General features: G+C 35.3%; 4 protein-coding genes across 4 annotated transcripts in view; all 4 read left to right on the top strand.

Annotated features, from left to right (window-relative positions):
- The window catches only part of LOC134857034 (ATP-dependent RNA helicase DHX33-like), a 51711-nt gene extending 44354 nt beyond the window's left edge, over positions 1-7357 (top strand). The window contains exons 4-6 of the mRNA XM_063873365.1: positions 4765-5016; positions 5321-6034; positions 6943-7357. Of these exons, the coding sequence (XP_063729435.1) occupies positions 4765-5016; positions 5321-6034; positions 6943-7227 (1251 nt within the window). The 3' untranslated portion in view covers positions 7228-7357. The remainder of the gene's footprint in view (positions 1-4764; positions 5017-5320; positions 6035-6942) is intronic.
- The window catches only part of LOC134857035 (UDP-N-acetylhexosamine pyrophosphorylase-like), a 98434-nt gene that overhangs the window by 10715 nt on the left and 62029 nt on the right, over positions 1-25690 (top strand). The gene's annotated exons all lie outside the window — the stretch shown is intronic.
- Positions 11947-19518, top strand: LOC134842034 (tripartite motif-containing protein 42-like). Its single transcript, XM_063858219.1, has 2 exons — positions 11947-12852; positions 19234-19518. Exons 1-2 carry the CDS (start codon positions 11947-11949, stop codon positions 19516-19518), a joined length of 1191 nt encoding a protein of 396 aa, XP_063714289.1.
- Positions 23994-25690, top strand: part of LOC134857033 (uncharacterized) — a 46792-nt gene continuing 45095 nt past the window's right edge. Inside the window, exon 1 of the mRNA XM_063873364.1 lies at positions 23994-24265. Coding sequence (XP_063729434.1) covers positions 24016-24265 — 250 coding nt within the window. The 5' untranslated portion in view covers positions 23994-24015. The remainder of the gene's footprint in view (positions 24266-25690) is intronic.

Below are 25690 nucleotides of genomic sequence, written 5' to 3'. Positions count from 1 at the left end.
AATTCTGAATTCCGCTATAACCATCGAACTGGAACATTACTGTTCCCTTTAACATGTAAAACTGATTTCCTTCGTAAGTCTTTCTTATTTACATCAATCAGGAACCTTAACACAATAATCCGAACCTTGTTAAATCGAAAACTGCCGTACACATTGACAAAAACTCTGATTAAAAATTTCATCATAGGAAAAGATGACACCCTGTTACCCAATAAGGAGAGTCTTTCCGTATCCAAGGACATTTATTTTGTTAAATCAAATATTTGATTCAACCTCGTAGTAATTTATGTTTTTTCTTGTTATGTTATATAACCATTGCGTAATATTGTACACTAGATTCTTATACAATCAGTTCTGCAACTGCATAAGTATATTGAAACAATAAAGTGTCCCCTCTCTCTCTCTCTCTCTCTCTCTCTTCTTATATATCTTCTAACTATTTGTTTTCTTAAGTCTAAGGAGTGCATATTATTACTTCATTGGAGTTATCAGAAAAAAAACAGATTTCTAGATTAGTGTCTACAATCTTTTGTTTTCATTTTGTAATATTGTTGTTATAACCCATATAAGTTAAAGTTGTTAGCCGAAGATTTGAAATTTTGGCTAAATGTGGCGAAGTTAGGGGAACGGCGTTGAAGTGGTAGCGTCTCCGCTTCTCAATCGAATTGTCGGATGTTCAAGACCCATCATAATCCGTGCTTATTGCTTGAGGGTAAGGTAACACCATCAAGCCTAGAAATATAACCAAAAAATAGTATGAAGTTCTTAATCAGGGCATGTAACGTAGTTCTATTGGCGTATGTTTGTTATTCAGTTTAAATTGCTGGTTGTATGATGAAACCGTTCTAAAATCTGCTTCAATTTTAAACTCCAGGCATCCTAAAACTTCATCATTCAGTTATGAGATTTCGCGTTTCATTGGGTTTCTCGTCACAGTTGAGCTCTTTTTAAACTCTTCAAAATTTTCTTACAATACATTTGGGAAGGTAACTCACACTGCGAAAATTATATCTAAGTATACTCGTGGACTCTGATCCGCCAAGCTTTTCGTCAAAAACTAATGCTAAATGAGTGTAACATAAGGTTGAAAGTGGGCAACAATTGTGTCAATGTCTGGTGAACTTGTTTCGAATCGAAGTCTCTACTTTTCTCATGATAGCCCGATTTCGATTGCTGTTTTTGTTTGTCTTTCCCCAAATACAGCCAATCCGTCTCAAACTCAATGGCTAAATTTTGACTTTTCATCAAACACTGTCTCGAAATAACTGCTGCTGCAGTTTTTCAACATGACCAGTTGCGTTGAGTACTTTTGAATGAACTGAGTGACAGCACTCTAATAGGATCCCCATCTATTTATGTCTTCCAGTTTTCCTTGTCGCTTGTTTCGTATAGCAAGCTGTCAAAAGTGTCGTCGATGTCGGAACAAAAACAAAGTGGTCCTTGCATTCTGGAAATAGATCTCAAAAAGTCGCCCAAACCGAAAACTCCTTGGAAGTTATTCGGTAATGCAATGGTGGTTTCGAAATATTCTGTCGCAGCAAAAATATTCGGATGTTGGCTGATCCTTGATTTTCTAATTTGAAATTTGATTTTTCAGTGCATTGATGATTGCTTCGATAGACAGGGTTGGGGAGGTTTTAAAACACGTTTCAAAACAGAAAATAAAAAGCGGTGTTTTTCATTTTAAAATTTTCATCGTAAAAAACCAGCATTGTCAGGGAGTCGAACCGTTACGATAAGGGTATGAGCCGCCTTCCCTTTCCACTTGCACTACAATTTTTGGTTAGATTCGGTTGTTTGATTGAATGATATAACGTATACGTGTGTTATTCATTATTTCTCACGTATGAAAAGTTAAGAAACCAAATGGAAACTCAAACACGTGGCAAGTTTTTGTTTCTCTAACTGAACAAACTGTAAAGAAACAATAAAACACGTTTTTTAAATTAAAAAAAAAACGCTGTTTAATTGATTTTTTCAATAGAAAAACGTTTTTTTTTCCGAACCCTGTCGATAGAGTTAGCTTTCGACAAATCTCCGATGGTTTTTACGAGGACAAAGTTTTGAAAATCGGATGCAAGGATCAATATAGAAGTATGACTATGTTGATGCTCAGGGAAAACGATCAATGTGGAATCTTCATTGAAAACGCTTTCGGTCAATACAGATCGTAATCACTCTAAAAACAAATGTGTGAGCGTACAATTTTATGTTTCTAGGAGAACAATTAGACATTAGAAATTACATGAAAAGACAAATAAAATACAGCCATAAAAATAACACACGAATAACAAGTTATTATTTCATCAAACAAAATGAGGCAATGAAATTATTGATCCAGATTGAGCTTGCGTGAGAAGTTCTCCTCCTTTCTATTGGTGATATCTAAGGCTCGAGTCTTAGTATTTGACCGTGCCGTGTCACTTGGTTTGTCAATAATCGTTGCTCATATTTTACCGCTGTTGCACCAACGGGAGAAGAGATACGAGAGTGCTCATGCATGCGGTTTTTCATGTGTCGAGTTGTTTGCACAACGTAGCTGGCTTCACAACCAGGAAAATTGATTTGGTAAACCACGTGTCTACATAGGTAACTCTGAGTTTTGGATTTCAGTCGTCGAAGATCTGTCTTCAGTTAACGAGTGGTAAAAATGACGGGAACTTGAACCGCACTTCAAAGCCTGCGTTTGAAAGTGCCACTGCGCGGGCCGCGATTGTGGAGGGTGATTAAGATCATACTTTTTTCTGGTGCTTCTCTCCTGGGCGAGTCAATTTTTCATCACCATAAATCTTGTCAGTGTGCTTAAGATGATAGGATCAAAGAACTGCGGCGGATTTTGATTAGTTTCCATATACTTTCAGCTTGCCTAACGGCCGCATCGAACTGGGCCCAGCTAGAGATTGTTGGAAAACCGGTAGATGCACCATTTTGTGATGTTTCGCTTGTATGTCGTCGGCGCCAAGGCTGAAGGAGAGTATCAAAACTCCTGTCAGTGGGTTTCTGGTACCAAGATGTCTCAATGTGAAAGCCGGCGCATTTCACGTACATGTCAAAGAAGGGGATACCACCATCTCCGAGATGTTTATTGGTGAAATCCAGATTCGGATGCAGGGAGGTAACATATTGCAAAATTTCCAATCAATTTTGTCTCTAGCAGCTGTCCTGAAAATAGCGTCCACCTAACGATCCAAGATTTTAGCGCGTGTCGTCGCGTTCGTCTGTGGAATCAAAGGGGAAAGATACATCCAATCGGAGTTTTTCATTGTGCGGATGTCCTCTAGGGGAATGCCAGTACACCTCCTGTGGAGCCAGTACTGAAAACAAATGCAGCGAATCAAGTAGCCTCTGCGAGTAACATTCTTATCGCATACTAGGCAAACGGAGCTGGCATTGCAGTTGCCTCTCAATTCAGCTTCAGTATCATCGGAGGCGATGCAGTCTTCAAACTGGTTCATCAAGTGGGCCAGTGTTACTGCCATCTCTGTGGCCGCTGCAACGCCATCTTTATGTACGTACCATTTGTAACCGCAAATGAAATGGACATTGGTAACAGCTAGCTCTAACGAATCACGGTTGAATATGGCGGTCAAAATCAGGCGAACTGTCGGACGTTTAGATGGCAATGATGGCTACTCTGATCGCGTCATTGACCGGGACATTTGTGTATAAGCTTTTGACATCAAGAGTGAAGACTTCCTCGGAGTAATCAAGCTGTACTTGTGCAAATCGTGTTTTCATGGCAATCGAAGTCTTGATTTTTGCTCTTTTAAAGTTCGAGAATAGGTTGGCAAGCCACTTGTTGATTTTGTTATAACAGCTACCAGGGAGAGATAGCACCGGTCTAAGAATTTTGCTATTCTTGTACAATTTCGTTAAGCCATACAGACGAGTTGGTTGTGCCCTGAAGAAGCAGGTAGGCATTTCTTCAGTTTTTCGCTAGTTGCCGCCAGAGCTTCCTTAACCTCCAGCGATTGTTGATGGGCCGCCTCAACCTCTTTTCTCAGTAAGGTGACGCGTCCACGGGTATCATCGCATTTTCTTAAGCTCGCCGTATCGTTGCAGGTATTTCCAGGAGTCAATTTTTTTTCAGAATAGGCGCCGCGACTGAAAAAACCGAGTCACTGGGAATCCTCCGAGGAACCGGGAACCTCTGGAGACACTAATGAAAAAGAAAGGCGAACGAAAAACAGTCGCAACATATAAATAGTCAAGGAAACTTCCGAGCAGCCGAGTCCCTCTGGAGAAATCAAAGGCTCTTGCCACAAAAACACGCACTGTGTGTGACACTAGCTGTTTCCTCTTCTTGTTCCATGTGTTGTTCCCTTCTTTCTGTTTCTTAGACCTCAACTTTTTAGCCACTCGCCAAAGATTATTCATTGAACGCAGAATAATAGACACAACCCCGAGATCAACGCCCGCAAGCAGGTGCAGCTGTGTCAACTCTTCTTTGGACTCAGGTTTGCTCATGTGCCTCTGCGCCGAAAGATGTTAAGATGTGCGTAATACCTGAATGTCTGATGTCTCACTAGGATTCCCTTGACATTGCACAGCATCAAGCTTGTTATGACTTTTTGATGACTGAGAACAACATTGAGAGTTTGAAGCAGCTCCGGCCAGGCCTCGTGTATATTCAAAATATCATCAGGAGTGGAATTCTTAAGCACTTCATAGTAGCGGCTCTTCGGAAAGAACTGAGCAGCTCATAATTGATTCTTTCCCTTAAGGATAAATCGTCCTAAAAATGTAAATGGGTTTACTATTTAGAGCCTTCAGAACGAGTTGAACTGCAATGGTCTGCAAGCCGTGCCTCTATATTCGGCCCTGTCTCCAGAAGCTCAAATGTTGGCATTCAGACAAAAAGACAAACGAGAGCTGGACAAGGGCTTGAGAAGAGTGGTCTTAAGTACAAATATTGCGGAAACATCTGTGACTATTCCCAATATCAAGTATGTGGTTGACAGTGGAAAGGTTAAACAGAAGTGTTTTAATCCAAAAACAGGAGTGGAATATCTTCAGGTCAGTGTAGTTAAATAAAAAAATTCATTAATTGAAATGAAAACTAATTTAAATTGTATCCAGATAAGTCAAGTCGGCTTGCAGGTGCTATTTTTTTTATTTCGCTGCACTTTGACATGAAAAGTAGCTTTAATGTGGTTTTTAGTTGGAGCATTAAAATATTAATAATGTAGTGGAATTTTTGTTTATTTGATAAGCAATTTTTATATTTTCAGGATAGATTTATTACTCTTACATGTACATGCAATGGAAATAAATGCATTTTTGTTTTGGTTTTTCATTTAAATGGATATATTTGCTTCAGGTGAATAACGAGTCAAAAGCACAGGCAAAACAACGTTCAGGCAGAGCCGGACGACTTGGCCCTGGAGAGTGTTATTATTTGTTTTCTAAAGAGAAATTTGACAAGGAGTTCAAAGAAACGACAGAGGCTGAAATACTGAAATCGAACCTTGAAAGTGTAGTTTTGTTGATGATTTCATTGGGAATATCCAATGTTCTTGAGTTTGACTTCATTGAAAGACCGCCAAATGATTCTGTGAAAGCGGCTCTGAAATTGCTAGTTGAGTTGGAGGCGATTTGTGAGAAAACGAGCGATGGTAAAATCGGAAGCGACATTGGATTCCAATTGACTAAGTTAGGAAAAGTTATCAGCAAGTTCCCACTGAGACCTGAATACGCTTTGACGTTAGTGTTTGGTAACGAAGACGGATGTTTGGACGATATGTTATCGATTGTGAGCATGCTTTCGGTTGAGAATTTGTTCAATAGAAGAGCGGCTCAACAGGCTGTTCATTCAAGGTTTAATTTGGAATCTGAAGAAGGCGAGGCGACTGAAGCGGTTAAATGTTGGTCTAAATTCAAGCATGGCAGTGGTGATTTGATTGGTCTGCTGCTGATGTTCAGATATGTGAATCAAAACGAAAAGAAAATGAGTCTTCAAAAAGTGTGCTGGGAGAATTTTTTGAACCCGAAGAGTATCAAACAAGCAATGCTGATTAGAGCACAGCTCGCAAAGGTAGGTTTGTTTGAGTTAAAATACCAACATATCATTTAATTAATTGCCTCAGCGAGAGCAAGTGTAGTGTCAGCAGGAACCAGAATTTCTCCATTTACAATTTTTTTTTCAAAATGTAAAAGAAATTGACCTTGATTAACATCTATTAATTTCGTGCATCTGTGGACTTAATGTAGTGGTAAATGTGTGCCTGAGATTCCTAAGATCTGGGGTTCGAGTCATGACAGGATCTTGTGTTTTCGCTGAGTATGTATTTAGGTCTTTCATTTTTACGGTTTAGCTTCCATTCTGTTTTTCCGTTCTGCTTACCCTATTAATGAGGATTACCCTTGCTATAAGCAAGGGCAGGGGCGGATTTAGGGGGGGGGAGGTATTTGAAATCAATATTTTACAAAGGGATTTCCACTCACTTGTAGTCAATCGCTTGTTTCGTTTTTAGTTTTTTAACGCGCTAATTGGGAAACGTTGCGTTTGCTGACAGCTACTGAATTTAACATCGATTTGTGCCAAGCGTTTTTTAAATTGGGGTTTTTGACATTGCATTTGATGCGCAGTTCTAAATTGACTTAACGCACGGGATGTCAGACGAGCATGTATGGGGTTTTAGTCTTTTTGGATTTCAGCCGAGAGTAAAAAATGATAATTTTCCTTTTTTTATGACTTACGAGGTATTAGCCGAAAAGACCCAAGAATCGTAAATTACGGGTTGTAGAAGTATGTATTGAAAACGAAAATTGTACAAAAAAATATGACCTAACTAACATCGGTTTGTTTTCTAAAAGAATGAGCACAATGAAAGGAATCAATAATACCGGCTGATGAAGATATAAATGAAAACATGTCAAGTGACGAATTATCTGATTAATTTGAAACTGCTTTTAATTTTGTATTTAATCTATTTTGTTTAGATTTGTCTATCTTTGGGTTGGAAACTAACGAGTAGTGGATCTGGCTTCGAGAAAGTCAGACTGTGTCTCTACAAAGCCTTCAGACAACGCCTCGCGCTCCTGGGAGGCGAGAAGAAGTACTACAACAGTGCTGGCCACGTGCAAGTGGATATCCACCCCTCATCTGTTTTGCATAAGAAGCTCCCGTCGGCTGTGATTTACAATGAGCTGGTACAGACCACTAAAACCTACATGAGAGGCGTCTCAATTGTGAACGAAGATTGGATAGTTGATGTGCACCAATAAAAATTTGTGTGCTGATTAATGTTTATAAATTGTTAGTTTAAATAATTGAGATTTGTTTTCAGAATTGTTTACGCAAGCGCTATCAAACCGAAATATAGACTTTTTTTGGGTTAATAAATTATCTAACAGACTCACTTGAATCACTTGTATCTTGGTTCATAAAAAATACAACTTCTATGCGTTCCCGCCAACTTAGGCTGGAGGTAACCTATGTGCCTGGGCGGCAAAGGTCTGGGGTTCGAATCTGACCAGGACCTGTTTTTTTTTTCAAACGGAAAATTTTCAGTTTCAATTAAAGTTTTCGGCCAATTATTTGTCTGCTATCTGTTGTCGGCTTAGTTGTCACATCTTGGAATCGTTTTTTTTTGCTGCGCGCATTTTTCTTTAATGATAGCTTTTATTTAGATGGTATTTCCTTTGTTTTTTGTTTCGCTAAAAGTACTCCTTCGGCTCAAATTTTTTCGGCCTATTTTTTATCGGCTTAATTACCTAATTTTAGGTCGTTTCAAAGACAGCAACAATTATTACATTCCCTTCTGCACATTTCAATATGCAATTTCAATAAATTATTTCCAAATTTATGATTTTCAAAAAAAGGGTATCAATTGAAAGATCGCTTACTCCCGTGTGTGAATGTATACCAGAAAGTCTTTTTTTACTGACCCTCTGTCTACAGCCTTCGAAAAGTCTGTGGGGGAATGTTTGAACCATATTGTTGATTTTTTTGTTTTCTCGAAAATTGTCCATTTCAAATCTGAGTTTTTGATTTCAATGACAAGATTGCTTTTAAACAGCTCCCTGTATAAGCGGTAGCGCCCACTTTTTTTTAACATGTAAAATTATGGCCCTCGGAATAGTCAAATTTTGGTTTTTGACCGTTTTGACTTATCTCGAAAATTAACCTCTCAAATCTGATATTGTGGGTTTATTGGAGTTGAAAGGTAGTGAGAAGCTCCCCTGCGTTAGCGGCCACTCAACAAAGTTTTTTTACTTTTTTACGCAAAAAGCTATCGCCCTCGGAGATATCAAATTTTTGTTTTTTTTTGACCGTTTGTTTTAAACATTTTGAAAATTCTCGAAAACTACCCTGCCATATCTGAGATTTTGGATTCAATTCGAAGAACGAGATGTGAGAAGCTCATTTGCTTTCGCGGCTACTCAAATATATCGGACATCAAACGTTATCGCCCTCGGAAAAGTCAAAATTTTGATTTTTTGGCCGTTTTTTGAACAATTTTTTTGACTTTTCTCGAGAACTACACTTCCAAATCTGAGATTTTGAGTTCAATCGAATTAAATGCTTGAGTGAATATCTTTTGTAAAAGCGGCTTTGCCTAATGTTTTGACACAAAAAGCTATGATTCTCGCAAAGTCAAAATCTTGATTTGTTGACCGTTTTTTGGACTTTTTTCGCTACCTATCCTGCCAAATCTGATATCATAGGTAGGATCGAAACAATAGGTTGTTGAAAGCTTAGTTTTTATTTGGCCATGCCCAGTTTACTTCAGAAAAAAATGATGGCCTTCAAACAAGTCGAAGTTTTAAAACTTTGACATTTTTTGGAAACTTTCTCAGGTTGTGTTCAATCGAGAAACCCGGTTTTGAGAGTCTTCTCTGCTTAAGCAGCGTGCATTTTGCAGAAAAAAAATATTTATGATTTTTTTCAAGTTTTTTTCCGAATTGAATTGCAATAAGATGGGGCTTTTGCTGGGCCCCTTGTTATTTTTTAAATCAAAACATACGAAAATTTCGATTCACCTAGTTTCGTTCAACATCTATTTTTTTTCATTTTATTTTATGTTTGTGTTGTATCGCAAGTGGTGCGAAGCTCTGCTTCGCTTCTGTTTCAAATAAGCAAGCCTGCCATATTTAAAGGCTGTTAAATTTGACTTAAAATATCGGAAAGTAGATATTCCTATTCAAAAAAAAATGTTTTCTAACGTATGACTTTGATCTTTTTCTAAATTTAATTCGAAGTAAGTGGCTAATAGATGAGGCAAATTGTGCTCTTTAATGACGAAACTGCAAACCGCGCAAAAAATTTGACTGACTTTTAGTTATGAAATAGTTTTCATTTCTTACATTTCCCAGCGTAATAAAGAATTGTATATTGATCGCTTTTTTTTGCTTTCAGACCAGTTTTATTACGCTGTGTAATAAAGTTACCTTGCTAAATTTTTCAAAGAGATTTTCAAGTTTGAAATTGCATGCAGTTAGCCAGGTGCTAAACTGAGGTTCTTGGCAAAGAGCTGAACAGCTTCTATGTTGGTCCTTCCCTCGCAAATATATCATCTTTTCTGCATACTTGCCCCTTGATGCTTAAAGTCGTCTGTCTATATACAGTCCGCATGTGTGTATATGAATACATAAGTTTCAGCTGAAAGCTAGGTTTTTAGATTTTCAACCGCGAAAAAATTAATTAGTTTTTAAGAGTCGATAAACGTTGTTCAGATTTTTTTATAGGTTGCGATGATTTTCTTTTTTTCAGGGAGTCTTAAGTTTATTCGAGCTCAAAATTCGCGGTTCCACTTTGATTTTTTAAAAAAATTTCAGTGCAGTTCTTTTGCTGAAATGAAGGCAAACACTATCGAACAGCAAAAATGGAAAAGTCACGTAAAACATGACCGACTTCTAGTTTCGAAAGTGGAGTTTAAAAATCGAATTTCCCAGCGAAATTTTGGTTAATGATCCAATTTTTTCTCTCAATTGGGTTAGTTTTATCAAAAAAGAGTCAGCCATAAATTGATCTAAAAATTCGAGAAGCTTTAAAGGCATTAGTTTTTTTCTTTGAAATTCAAAAGTTTTGAATTTCGAAATTGAAAAAAGAGTCAGATTTGTTGTTTCCTTGCATTTATGACTTTTTTCCAAGTGTCGTTTGGCTATAGTCTTCCTTGCTCAAATTATTTTTGTTTTACTGTTTTACTTTTGATGCTCTTTTAAGTTCAGTTCTTTTCCTTTGTTAAAAGTTAAAAAAATTACCACTATTGAAGAGTTAAATGTAAAAGTAATGAAAAACGTGAACGATTTCCAGTTTCGAAAGTGGAATTTAAATCTTTGGGTTTCCCAATTTTCTTCTGCTCTATTTGTCTTAAATTGAGTTAGTTATATCAACAAGGTGCCAATCATGAATTTGTTCGAAATTAAAAAAGCTTAAAGGGCAAGTTTTCTTTTAAATTGCGAAAGTTTTTCTGTTTCTTTGCGTTCTTTGGTTTTTTTTCCATATGTCTGTTGGCTTTTTAACGGCTATGAAGAGAGTAGCCTAATCTAAGCCTCAAGCAAGTTCTTGCTCCGAGCCTGATAACACATGAGAAAAGCTGTTTTGGCATAATATAATCATCACCAATAAATCAAATCTTCAAATTCCTGCAAACTTTCAGGATTTCTGGAAGTGTAGGGGATTCGATTCCTTCATTTTTCTACATGATTGTTTTTATCTGGGACAATTTGGAAGTTTTTTACAAATTTTTCTGCAAACTATTTCATTTTTTCAGAACTAATCTACCAGTTTTTAAAAAGTGGTACCAATGAAAAGAACGATTGCTTGCCTGTGTGCCTTTCGAACTTTCGATAGTGTCTCCTTTCGAAATTTTTAATGGGCGAAACTTGACCCATTTTGTTTGAATTTTTTCTCGTAAACTATTCTGCCAAATCTGAGATTGAGGTTTATGCGAAGGAACACAAGTGTGACTTCTCTTTGCGCAAGAATCAACGCCCCCATTTTTGGCTTGAAAACCATTTTTGATTTGTAGAAAGTCCAATCAACCATTCGGCCCATCTGGCGTAGAAGTATCACACATGCTTAAGGCGGCAAATTCTTGAGGTTCGAATCCGGACGGGGTACTGTTTTTTTTCTTCAAATTAGATTTTTTTTCTGCTTTTTCGGACTATCGTCCGTCTGTTTCTTTTTGTCGGCTCAGATCACGTAGCACAGACTCTTTTTGAAAGTTCAGTTTCCTTGTAAATCCCTGAAAGCAATTTTTAAAGCACCATTGGTGGAGGTAATTGAGTTACAAGGTTTTTTCGGAATTTTACTTTAATTATTTTTTTAAATTTTCAATTTTTTTGAAAACATTTTTTTTGGCTGAACAGATGTCTGGTCAAAAATCGTCGGCTCTGTTTCTTTGCAAATGTAAATTTCGATTTTATTAAGTGTCATGTTTTTTTATAAGAACTGTATTGAAGACAAGAATTTAAAATTTTGGTAGATCTAGTTTTTCTCGACTTTGAAAACGTTTTTTTTTTTCGACTTTCGACTCACGTTCTGTCTGCTAGTTTGTCATGCTGCTTGTGTTTTATCGCAAGTGATGCAAAGCAGCTCTGCTTTGCATCTGTGTTGTAATGTTTTCTTAGACATGAGAAATTTTGGTTATGCTGTTTGGGTATAATTTATTTGGCCATGTCTGAGGGGCGGATCTAATATTTTCTCGTGTGGGGTGGACATTCACTTTTTGAACATTTTTATCGATATTTTTGCCGACACGATCAAAGCCCCATTTCGACCAAATTTTTCTGCACTGCAAGTTTTTGAAAATTTTTCTGGGCAAGTTTATGAAAAACCGGAAGAAAAATTTTGAAAATCATGTCAGCAAAAAAATGAATGTCGTGTAATAGTACCGAATGGGGACCCTTTGGGTGGTCAGGTGGTCAAATTCACCCGCGGAATTTCTCAGATTTAAACTATTTAAAATCGTTTCAGATGATCGGAATGTACACCATATAATGGCAACTGGCGGTACTTGTGAAGATATTTGTCAAAGCAATTGCTCGCACTGCGAGGAACCGCTGAACGTTGAGTGTTCTTTTAAGTGTTTACAGTGTAATTTGACAGATGGGACAAGCAAGCCTCCTGAGATCTTCTGCGATACGTGTATAACTGTCATTCATGTCAAGAAAGGTCATCAAATTGTGGATAACCGAAATCTGGAGCCAGCTATTTGTAGCGAACACAAACAGTTATGCCTGGACTATTGTAAGTCTTGTGAAGCGTTGATATGTACGAAGTGCTTAAGACTGCATAGAAAGCACGATTCAGTTCCGCTGACTGAAAAGGGCTCCGAAGTTAGACGAGAAGTGTTTGAACTGCTGTCGGAATGGGAGAAAAATGAAAAGGACGCAATCAAAACTGCCGAATCAATTTTGGTTGTTGTCGAAAATTATGAAACAGATGCTAGTGCGCTGATTCAAAATATTGAAGAGGTGTTGGATCAAGCGAAAAAAAGCATTACCGAAAAAATAAGAGCGAAATTGAATGCGTTTAAGGAGATTGAAAATAAATCAAAAGAACGCGTGGAAACAATCGGCAAGACCCAAACTGATCTGAGATGTTTGCTTGGCGTATCAACCGGAGCAATGATTAGTCAATTTCCCATTGTGAAGACAAACATAGATGCCCTGAGAGAAACTGATGGAAACATTGATGGGCTTCAATTGACCCATTCGAAATTCGAAGAGCTCAAAGACTTTGAAACACTAAGTCAGGATTTGATCCTTCAAATAATATCTGCCATAAAATTGTCAAGTTTGTTCAGTGAAAACAAAGATTCTGAGAGTCCTCAAAAACCGAAAGACGAATTGTTTTCAGACGAAAATATTAACTTTACCCGAAGTGCGAACTCTAAATTTGTCGTTGGAATTTTTTTTGATAAATGTTTTGAAATCGAGCAGAGAGATGAAATTGTTGCGTATCGAACAATCGATTTTGGAAAAAATGAAGCAAGAAAGACTCTCGCATCCCAAAGGTTTGAGCAAGAATCGGTCGAAAATGTGTATTGGATTGATGGGATGACAATAATTGTTTTCTCCAACATAATCAATGGATCGAAACGAGCGCTGACAATCTCAGTATATGATCCAGTTTTTAGGCAGATAAGTTATCCGTCTGAATTAGAAGTATTGGCACCCTATGTAAATAAAAGCAGAGACAGTACAGTTCAATGGCTTTGCTGGGACGGTGGGCTCAAACAAATTCGTAGATGGGATGGGCGTTCGCTTCAAAACGGATCCACGCTAGCTACACTCAACAGCAAGCCATTTAACACATCCGTAACATCTGTCAATTACGTTTGCTTTTACGATCGAGATGCTCAAACTATTGTGACGTTTGATGGAGATATGCAAATTTGGGAGAAACAGAATCATGAATACGCTGAAAGTATTGACTGTACATCGACATTCTACACCATAAGAAGGGAGCTTGCTTTAGTAACTTACTCGTCTGAATCGAAATCATCTTCAGTTTATCTTCGAAGACCACCAAAAAAGAGATGGTCATACTGCAAAAGAATCAATTGGAACGTTTATGAAATGCCTGTTGAGTACCCTCGTTTTGTTATAAGACATATCGCTAGTGAAGAAAATGGAGAAAAAGGGAGCAAAAATTTGTTTCTACTAATGCAACGCTAACATTGAAATGGTGCATAATATGCTTTTCCACATCTCGCATACCTCAAAGCATATTTGTAAAATGAAAATTTGTGCATTGTAATTCGATCTGAAAAAATAGATCTTTATTTTGATTATTTTCAGCCAATGTTTCAATCAAAAGTTAAATATGAAAATCTTTCACTTATCTGTAGAATTAAAATTGTAATGCTTACCCCTGCGATAAGCAAGAGTATTGCAATCGGGTACTAGACTTTTCCCGTAAACAACTTTGTCCACAGATTCCAGCATGCATGCAGTACACGACATGCATGCAGTATTGGGGTCGTATATTTGCGCTCATTGGTCCATTACTCTCACTGTGCTTCCTGGTTAGTTTTACTCCAATAAATTCGCAGTCCAAATTTTTTAAATGCAATTTCTTTGGTATTTTTGAATTATCGACTTCGTAGCTTTCGGTTTTACTTTTTGTCGGCTTAGTTTCCGCTTTGTTTTTACCATCCAACTAAATTGCTCATTTGAATTATTAATTTTTTAAACAAAATAGTTGCTTTTAGTATTCTGATTTACCTCGTTGTAATTTTTTTTATAAATCTTGTATATATTTCCATTTTTTGTTCTTTTTTTATCGATTAAAAACTTTATTCTGCCCAAATGATTTCGGCCTTTTTTATCGGCTTAGTGACCTAATTTTGAGTTGTTTCAATGGAAACATATTTTTATGCTTCTCTGTCGATTGAATATAATGCTAAACATCTTAATAGAAATTATAATTCAAATTTTTCATGACAATTATTTTTTTATCGCATTTTTTTGCTTTTTCAACTTGATAGTTTTCGGACTATATTATATCGGCCTCATATTGCGTCCTTCGACGAGCGAAATTTTTTTGTGTGTCTGTGTGCGAGGGGGGCTTGATAACTTCTTATTGGTCTAACTTTTTGTCAATTTTTAAGAGTAATTAACGTAGTGAAGACTCTTATATGGGTCTTGCTATATATTTTTTTTTCCAGAGAAGTCTTAAAATGCTCTAATAACTACAGATCTGCATTCATACATATTGATGCATTTATGAATGCTTTCAGGTATGTGTTGATCCAGGTTTTTCAAATTGGCTTAATGTTATAAAAAAAAAGCGTCAATCATAAATTGTTCTAGAAATTCAAAGAGATTAAAGGGCATCTATTTTTTCTTTGAAATTCGAAAGTGAGCTTTTTTCAGCAAAACCAGTGTTTTTTTAATGTATACTTGCGTTCAATACTCTTTTCCAATCTTCGATTGGCTGTGTTCTTTTGTTTCGTTTTTTGGGCATCTTATGTCTCGTGCTATATTATATCGGCTTAGTTGTCTCATATTGTTTCATTTGACGAGCAAATAATGTTTTTTAAGTGTTTTGAGGGCGAGGGGGACTTTTCATAAATCTTAAATCTTGTTGATTTTTTTTCGTCTTAAAAGGTTTCTGCCAAGGTATTTCTTACTGCTTGGTAAGTTACCTTCTGATGCTAATTTCACATTTCTTTCTCTCTGCATGTTTTGTTTCAAAACTAGCCTTATTCATTATGATAGATCTACTTTTTTCGACATTTTCTATTTTTTCGATGAACCGAAAAAAGCTATTTGTTTCTAACAACATAACAATAAATTATCTTTTGATGCTACTTTCTCATTCTATTCTCTCTGCCTGTTTTTGTTTCAAAATTAGCCTTGTTCATTATGATAGATCTAGTTTTTCGACATTTTCGGTTTTTTCGATGAACCGAAAAAAGTTATTTGTTTCAAACAACAAAAATAATGAAAACTCGATTTCAGAAATTTTCTAACTCAATATCTCGCAGTTTTTTGAAATGCTTAATTTATACATAATTTGGTTTTATGCTTTTCGATTTGTATCATGCATAGTTAGCGTGGACGTCTTCAGTTTGTCATATTCCAAATTATTATTTGCAAAAATTTGCAAATTATTTACTAATTCGAGGCTTATTTCTAGTTTTTCTTATTGCTTTTTATAGAGCTGCATTTTGGCGTGTTCTCGCTAGTGTTTGCGAAGCAACGCTTCGACTCTGTTTCAAAGGTGTTTGACTGTAAACTGTACCATAGCAGGTCGGTTTGAACAATCGGTCTGCAGTGCCTTATTTTTAAAGGGTTTATCAAGTTTTTTCATAATTCTTACCTTTTCTCGATTTTTGAAGTTATTCAGTTTTACTGCTATAATAGGCACTCCTTCATTATAGAAAAATAACCTAAGTTTTGATTGAAAACAAAAAACAGAAATAAAACCCTCTAATGAGCTCTCAGTTCAGCAATCTCTTTATTTATTTGAATCACTATGTACAAATAGAAATAATTTTTAATATCTAAAGATAAAGTGTAGCTAAAAAAACTACAATTGTAAGAGATTTTGTCATGAAATCACTTTCAAACTTTAGTTATTGCGTGAGGTTTAAAAACTGCAAAACGATTCTATTTTAAATCGTCTGTTAAAGTTTGTTGTTCGGTTTTTTTTGGGAGTTTTCTTAATAGAGCCACCTTATCCAGTAACAAAAAATTGATGCCCCTCTATGTCCTCATTTTACCATAATGGGGGACTTGCTGAGAGACTAAAATGGGAAGCCCCGGTTTTCTAGTAAAATGCAAGTAAATGATTCATCAAAATGCAAAACAAATTTGAAACTGCTTTATTCGCAATTACTTAAATTTCTCTTGATCTAGCTACAATTGATTTTGAGCGATTGCAAATGTTTGTCTTCTTGTGTATTGTAAAACAAATAATTGAGGTGGTTCCGGAAATGAGGGTTTATAAACTTCAGACTCATAAGAAACTTCCGATTATTCTGAAAGAAACTTCCTAAGAAACTTCCGAAAAATCTGACTCATATACTTTCCTAAACTGAAAGCAAAAAAGTACAATTGGCTCTTTTTATCTTCCCCCACCTTTCAAGTTTTTTAAATTTTTTTACGTGCTATTAAAGCTAAACGCGTGATGTTACGAAGCAAGGTATCAGTAACAAATCTCTTCACAATTTTTGATTTCTTCACCATTCCAAGTTTCTTTGAATTCTGACAATCACAAAGGCATAATTTTTTGGTGCACTGAGGGGCTCTACAAGTTTCAGTATGAAGACAAAATTTTTTCTATCAAATTGAAAAGTTTATCAGTTTTCCAGTAATAAAAATTAATTTAATCTTATAAAGAAAACTAATGAAAAACAGTAATCAGAATTCAGTAATTATTAGCGAATTAGTTTTGGAAAATGACAAAAAGAACACAAATGATGTTATCTGGCTATCAGACTTGATAAATCATGTTTTTTCAAATAAATCTCGAGGGGCTATGGGAATACAATTTTGCTGCCTTCAACAAGGTAAGCTTGCTAGATATCACCTGTTTCAAAAATTTATTTAAATAGCTTGATCAAATAACAAGGCAGTTTGTGTGACAAACAAGTTATCAAAAATTTTCCAACGCTTGTCTTCAAAACATTTCATGGTACATTTCAAACTAAATTCATTATTAAGCTTCCACCACTTGCACTTAAGCTTATCACTCTTACCGAAAAGAATTCGAAAAGCATGGATCAATGAAAAAAATAGTGTTATTTTTTAGATCTTGCCAAAGTTTTCATTTCCATAATAATTTTTTTTGGAATATTGCAAAATGAATGCATTAAGCAATAATGCATCAAATCTGAAGGATACTTTTTGAGGCTGAAAACAGTGTGTGAAACTTAAAAAAATTATTGTTCTGACTGGGAAATACTCAATCATTGCGTGCCACAAAATCTGTTTTGGGACCATTGGCTGTCGTTCTTTGTTAACTTATTATTTGAAAAAATCAATAAAAAGTGATTTTAGTGTAATTTGCTCATGAAAAAGAATCTATGAACAGAAAGATCAATTTTTGTCTTATGAACGTCGATGCTAGAAACACTAGAGAAAGTTCCTGACTATTTGAATATCTTTTTCCTAACTGTTGATAGAACAGATGGCGAGTAGTTAAGAAAGTAGTATTTACAGAGAACAATTTCCGCAAAAGAGGATGCCAAGTATTTTTGGGTTTTAAAAGACAAGAATATTTATTTTCAGCTGAGTTAAATAAGTTTTAAAATCAATTTTGTTGCTTGCGACATATCGTACCATAAGAAACAAGCATAATGCTTTCCGAAGGAATTTTACTTCGCTTATCTTTCAGTTAGGCGTTTTTCTAAAGTTTGCTCATGTCTAAAATAAATAGACAAAATAATTGGGAAAGTAAATTGTGGTATCTTTGCAGAAAATGATCATGCACGCTATCTACTTCTTGAATCCCAGTTTTTACAAGCCGAACTATTCATTGCCCAACTTAGCCTTACTTGAATGTTAACGAGTGATATTAAGATAACGAACTTGATAGGGCTTATAATTAAATCAGAATACCTGATAAACATGCACAAACTGGTTCTCATTGATAGGTTCATTGGTTTTTTTTTCGATATATTTTGTCATTGTCAGTAGTATATGAGTGAGGTGATCAGGGGGGGGGGGGGGGGGGTGGGTGCTGACCCCCATGTATTAACATAGGCTATAGAGTACCATACAGTATCCGGTCAGCACCCTATGTATTAACATAGGCTATATATTTCCCAATGTATTAAGATAGGGAACAGGTTTCCCAATGTGTTAAGATACGAGGTTTCAGATGGTAAGTTTTTTTCGGCGCCCGAATTTCCCATGTATAGATTTCCCTATGTATAAGAATTTCATTGTAGGGAATAAGAACTCATTAGGGAATAGATTTCCCTATGTATTAAGATAGGGAATAGGTTTCCTATGTATTAAGATGGTAAGGTTTCAGATGGTAAGATGGTGAAGTTTCAGATGGTAAGATGGTAAGTTTCAGCAAAATTTTGGCAACCGAGTTTTTGAGCTCGATTTTGTCGATACTTGCGTTTCTTAGCTAGCTTCTACGGTTTAGATGTTTTGATTATTATTTTACAGGTTTGATTCAACGAGAAAACCATCTAAAGCTATACTGAAACCTAACGAAACTTCGAGAAAAAAATCATATTTTTTGAAAAAAAAATTGGTTCTTGTGTGGAAATACCTAGTTTTTTTTTGCAAAAATTTTGGCTCGGTTGATCTAATTGTTAGTTAATACTGGTTAATTACGTGTAGGTTGTAAAATTAAGGTTATGTATTCAGTTTTCTTGTACATGGTAAGTCAATGGTAAGAGTTTTTGGGCAAAAACTTGGAGTTTTTTGTCAGAAAAATTAAAAATTTTTTATAAAAACTTTAAAACACTAAGTTTTATTGTAATTCGATCTAATTTATTCGATAATCTTACTTTCTATCTACCTGAATTTATACCAAAACCTACTGAAACTTCGAAAAAAGTCAACTTTTTGGAAAAAATTGCAAAAAATTCAAGTTTTTGGGAAAAAATACAAATTTTTGGAAAGAACTGCAAAAATCTCAAGATTATGGCTAGTTTTTTGTTGCTTCTGATCTAATTGAATAAAAAGTAAATACGTTTAGAGTTTAAAATTCTAATTCATCCGCATTCGCTATAAATGGAAACATGTCAAGTGAAGAAGTAGCTGATAAATTTAAACTGCTTTTGAATCTTAGTTAATGGCTTTTTTGTTCAGATTTGTCTGTCTTTGGGTTGGAAACTAACGAGCAGTGGATCTGGCTTCGAGAAAGTCAGACTGTGTCTTTACAAAGCCTTCAGACAACGCCTCGCGCTCCTGGGAGGCGAGAAGAAGTACTACACCAGTGCTGGCCACGTGCAAGTGGATATCCACCCCTCATCTGTTTTGCATAAGAAGCTCCCGTCGGCTGTGATCTACAATGAGCTGGTACAGACCACAAAAACCTACATGAGAGGCGTCTCAATTGTGAAAGAAGATTGGATAGTTGATGTGCACCAATAAAAGTTTGAGTGCTGATTAATGTTTATAAATTGTTAGTTTAAATAATTGATATTTGTTTTCAGAATTGTTTACGCAAGCGCTATCAAACCGAAATATAGACTTTTTTTGGGTTAATAACTTGTTTAACAGACTCACTTGAATCACTTGTATCTTGGTTCATGAAGAATACAAACATCAATGCGTTCCCGTCAACTTGGAGCCTGGAGGTACCTTATGTGCCTGGGCAGCAAAGGTCTTGGGTTCGGCCAATTTTTTTGTCTGTTTTCGGTTTAGTTGTCACATCTTGGAATCAGTTTTTTTTGCTGCGTTCATTTTTCTTCAATGTTTCTTTTATTGTTTGATTTACTCAGGCATATGGTTTTTCTTTGTTTTTTTTTGTTTCGCCAAATCATTTTGGTCTATTTTTTATCGGCTTTTGACCTAATTATGGGTCGTTTCAAAGAAAGCACAATCATCATCTTCCCTTCCGCCCATTTCAAGTTGGTTGTTTGCTTAACAATCGGTTTATTGAAATTTCTTCTTTTCTCATTCTGGGAAATTATTTCCAAATTTATTGGAAATTTTAGTGTTTCTCAGAAATTTACTGATTTTCAAAAAAAGGTATCAATTGAAAGATCGCATACTCCGCTGTGTGACTATATACTTCCATAAAGTCTCTTTTTACTGACCCCTCTGTCTACAGTCTTCGAAAAGTCTGTGGGGGAATATTTGACCCTTAATATTGATTTTTTTTGTGTTCTCGAAAATTGCCCGTCTCAAATCTGAGTTTTTGATTTTAATGATAAGAATGCTTTTAAACAGCTCCCTGCCTGAGCGGTTGCGCCCAAATTTCTTTCATATAGAATAATGGCCCTCGGAATAGTCAAATTTTGGTTTTTGACCATTTTGATTTATCTCGAAAATTAACCTCTTTAATCTGATATTGTTGGTTTAATGGATTTGAAAGGTAGTGAGAAGCTCCCCTACATAAGTGGCCACTCAACAAAGTTTTTTACGCAAAAAGTTATCGCCCTCGGAAAAGTCAATTTTTTGATTTTATGACTTTTTGTGTTAATTATTTTGAAAATTATCGAAAAATACCCTGGCATATGAGATTTTGGATTCAATTCGAAGAACGAGATGTAAGAAGCTCATTTGCTTTCGCGGCTACTCTCGAATGTTTGGACACCAAAAAATTTGGACCTCGAAATGGTCAAAATTTTGATATTTTGACCTTTTTATAACAAAGTTTCTCAAATCTGAGATTTTGGGTTCAATCGAATTAACAGTAACAATTGCTTCGCAATTGATCTGTTGTACAGATGTTGTGATTCGATGCTTGTTCTCTGAGTTCTATGCTCAAGTTTTCTAACCGCTTGAGTGAATATTAACCGCTTGAGTGAATATCTTTTTCAAAAGCGGCTACGCCAAATTTTTTCACTCAGAAAGCTATGATTCTCGCAAATGTCAAAATTTTGGTTTGTTGACCGTTTTTTGGACCTTTCTCGCTAACCATCCTGCCAAATCTGATATCATAGGTTTGATCAAAACAACAGGTTGTTGAAAGCCTAGTTTTTATTTGGCTATGCTCATTTTGCTGAAGAAAAAGTTATGGCCTCCAAACAAGTCGAAGTTTGAAACTTTGAATTTTTTTTGGAAATTTTTTGAAATGTGGTTGAATTTAAGTTACGAATTAGTTTTCATTTCTTACATTTCTCAGCGTAATAAAAAATTGTAGATTGATCGATTTTTTTCCTTTTAGATCAGGTTTATTACGCTGTGTAATAAAATTGCCTTTCTAATTTTTGTAAAAAAGGTTTTCAAGTTTAAAATTGCATGCAGTTAGCCAGGTGCTAAACAGCGGTTGTCGGCAAAGAGCCGAACAGCTTCTATGTTGGTCCTTCCCTAGCAAATAAATCATTTTTTCTGGATACTTGCCCCTATAAGTTTTTTTTAAGAGCCGATAAACGTAGTTCAGACTTTTTTTATGTCGCGATGATTTTTTTTTTCAGAAAATCTTAAAGTTTATTGAGGATCAAAATTCGCGGTTTGGATTTGTTTTTTTTTAAGTTCAGTGCATTTCCTTTGTTAAAATGAAGGCAAACTCCACTATCGAACAGCAAAAATGGAAAAGTCACGTAAAACGTGACCGACTTCTAGTTTCGAAAGTCGAGTTCAAATATCGAATTTCCCAGCGAAAAAAAATTTTGCTTAATGATCCAATTGTTTCTCTCATATTGGGTTGGTTTTGTCACAAAAGAGTTAGTCATAAATTAATCTAGAAATTCATAAAGCTTTAAAGGCATTTGTTTTTTCTTTAAAATTCAAAAATTTTGAATTTTGAAATTGAAAAAAGAGTCAAGCTCGTTCTGTTTCCTTGCATTCATGACTCTTTTCCAAGTGTCTGTTGGCCATAATATAATCTTCCTTGCTCGGTAACGAAGAATTGCGGTTTTTTTCTGCAACTATTTTTAAACGTAATGAACATTCTGATATAGGTATTGATGATTTTAAAATTTTTCTTCAAGCAAATTCTTACAAATTTATTCTTGCTCAAATTTGATTTTGTTTTGCTGTTTTACTTCTGATTCTTTTTGAAATTCAGTTCATTTCCTTTGTTAACAGTAAAAAAAATACCACTTCTGAAAAGCAAAATGTAAAGGTACTAAAAACGTGATCGATTTCTAGTTTCGAAAGTGGATTTTAAATCATAAGGTTTCCCAGCCGATTATAAACTTTCTTCTAATCTAGTTGTCTCTAAATTGAGTTAGTTTTATCAACAAGATGCCAAGCATGATGTTGTTCGAAATTCAAAAAGCTAAAAGGGCAAATTTTATTTTAAATCTCGAAATTTGTTTTTTTTTTCAAAAAAATTTTTTTTTTGTTTCTTTGCGTTCTTAGACTTTTTTCCATATGTCTGCTGGCTTTTTTTAGCGGCTATAAAGAAAGTATCATAATCCAAGCCTCCAGGAATTTCTAGATCCGAGCCTGATAAAAACATGAGAAAAGCTGTTTTGGCATAATATAATCATCACCAAAAAATCAAATCTTCAAATTCCTGCAAATCATCAGGATTCCTGGAAGTGTAGTGAGTTAAGTTTTTCTTTTTTAACATGATTTTTTTTTATCTGAGACACTTTCGAAGTTTTTTTTTTTTTCATTTTTTCAGAATTACTCTACCGGTTTTTTTTATAAAGTGGTACCAATAAAAAAAAACAACTGCTTGCCTGTGTGCCTGCATATTGACTTGCTCTCCTTTCGAAATTTTTAATAGGCGAATCTTGACCCATTTAATTGATTTTTTTTATTCGAAAACTATCCTGCCAAATCTGAGATTGAGGTTCAAGCGAAGGAACACGTTGTGTGACTTTTCTTTGCGCAAGAATCAACGCCCCCATTTTTGGCAGGAAAACTGTTTTAGATTTGTAGAAAGTCGAATCAACCATTCGGCCCATCTGGTGTAGAAGTATCACACATGCTTAAGACGGCAAATCCTTGAGGTTCGAATCCGGACGGGGTTCTGTTTTTTTTTCAAATTAGATTTTTTCAGCATTTTCGGACTATCGTCCGTCTGCTTATTTTTGTCGGCTCAGTTCACGTAACACAGACTCTTTTTGAAAGTTCAGTTCTCTTGTAAATCCCTGAAAGCCATTTTCAAAGCACCATTGGTAGAGTTAATTCAGTTACAAGATTTTTTCGCAATTTTGCTTGATTTGTTATTTTTAATTTTATCAAGCGTTTTTTAGTATTTTTTAGGATTTTGATTTTTTTTTGGTTTATACTCAACCGGCTTAGTGGCATAATATTGCTTTTTGATAAGCGAAACAAGTTTACTATGCGTGTGAGTAGTTAGAGGGATAATTTCCCAATATTTTTTTGGAAGTTTTAAGGTTTTTTTTGAAATTATTTTTTTTTAGCTGAACAGATGTCTACTCAAAAATTGTCGGCTTTGTTTCTTTGCAAATGTAAATTTTGATTTTCTTTTATGTCATGTTTTTTTTATAAGAACTATATTCAAGACAAGAGTCAAAAATTTTGGTAGATCTAGTTTTTCTCGTTTTTTTGAAAAAAATTTTTTTCGACTTTCGACTCACGTTCTGTCTGCTAGTTTTTCATGCAGCTTGTGTTTTATCGCAAGTGATGCGAAGCTCTGCTTTGCATCTGTGTTGTAATGTTTACTTAGACATGAGAAATTTTCGTTATGCCGTTTGGGTATAATTTATTTGGCCATGTCTCAGGGGCGGATCTATTATTTTCTCGAGTGGGGTGGACATTCACTTTTTGAACATTTTTATCGATCTTTTTGCCGACACGATCAAAACCCCATTTCGACCAAATTTTCTGCATCGAGGGCAAGTTTTTGAAAAACCGGAAGAAAAATTTTGAAAAACATGTCCGCAAAAAATGAATGTCGTGTAATAGTACCTTTGGGTGGTCAGCTGGTCAAACTCACCCGCGGAATTTCTCAGATTTAAACTATTTAAAATCGTTTCAGATGACCGGAATGTACATCCTATAATGGCAACTGGCGGTACTTGTGAAGATATTTGTGAAAGCAATTGCTCGCACTGCGAAGAACCGCTGAACGTTGAGTGTTCTTTTAAGTGTTTACAGTGTAATTTGACAGATGGGACAAGCAAGCCTCCTGAGATCTTCTGCGATACGTGTATAACTGTCATTCATGTCAAAAAAGGTCATCAAATTGTGGATAACCGAAATCTGGAGCCAGCTATTTGTAGCGAACACAAACAGTTATGCCTTGATTATTGTAAGTCTTGTGAAGAATTGATATGTACGAAGTGCTTAAGAGTATTGCAATCGGGTACTAGACTTTTCCCGTAAACAACTTTGTCCACAGATTCCAGCATGCATGCAGTACACGACATGCATGCAGTATTGGGGTCGTATATTTGCGCTCATTGGTCCATTACTCTCACTGTGCTTCCTGGTTAGTTTTACTCCAATAAATTCGCAGTCCAAATTTTTTAAATGCAATTTCTTTGGTATTTTTGAATTATCGACTTCGTAGCTTTCGGTTTTACTTTTTGTCGGCTTAGTTTCCGCTTTGTTTTTACCATCCAACTAAATTGCTCATTTGAATTATTAATTTTTTAAACAAAATAGTTGCTTTTAGTATTCTGATTTACCTCGTTGTAATTTTTTTTATAAATCTTGTATATATTTCCATTTTTTGTTCTTTTTTTTATCGATTAAAAACTTTATTCTGCCCAAATGATTTCGGCCTTTTTTATCGGCTTAGTGACCTAATTTTGAGTTGTTTCAATGGAAACATATTTTTATGCTTCTCTGTCGATTGAATATAATGCTAAACATCTTAATAGAAATTATAATTCAAATTTTTCATGACAATTATTTTTTTATCGCATTTTTTTGCTTTTTCGGCTTGATAGTTTTCGGACTATATTATATCGGCCTCATATTGCGTCCTTCGACGAGCGAAATTTTTTTGTGTGTCTGTGTGCGAGGGGGGCTTGATAACTTCTTATTGGTCTAACTTTTTGTCAATTTTTAAGAGTAATGAACGTAGTGAAGACTCTTATATGGGTCTTGCTATATATATTTTTTTCCAGAGAAGTCTTAAAATGCTCTAATAACTACAGATCTGCATTCATACATATTGATGCATTTATGAATGCTTTCAGGTATGTGTTGATCCAGGTTTTTCAAATTGGCTTAATGTTATAAAAAAAAGCGTCAATCATAAATTGTTCTAGAAATTCAAAGAGATTAAAGGGCATCTATTTTTTCTTTGAAATTCGAAAGTGAGCTTTTTTCAACAAAATCAGTGTTTTTTTAATGTATACTTGCGTTCAATACTCTTTTCCAATCTTCGATTGGCTGTGTTCTTTTGTTTCGTTTTTTGGGCATCTTATGTCTCGTGCTATATTATATCGGCTTAGTTGTCTCATATTGTTTCATTTGACGAGCAAATAATGTTTTTTAAGTGTTTTGAGGGCGAGGGGGACTTTTCATAAATCTTAAATCTTGTTGATTTTTTTTCGTCTTAAAAGGTTTCTGCCAAGGTATTTCTTACTGCTTGGTAAGTTACCTTCTGATGCTAATTTCACATTTCTTTCTCTCTGCATGTTTTGTTTCAAAACTAGCCTTATTCATTATGATAGATCTACTTTTTTCGACATTTTCTATTTTTTCGATGAACCGAAAAAAGCTA

The sequence above is a fragment of the Symsagittifera roscoffensis genome, chromosome 1 (assembly GCF_963678635.1).
Source record: "Symsagittifera roscoffensis chromosome 1, txSymRosc1.1, whole genome shotgun sequence".
Taxonomy (NCBI): Eukaryota; Metazoa; Xenacoelomorpha; order Acoela; family Convolutidae; genus Symsagittifera; species Symsagittifera roscoffensis.
The sequence above is the reverse complement of the archived record's forward strand: the minus strand, read 5'-3'. Positions and strand labels throughout refer to the sequence as shown.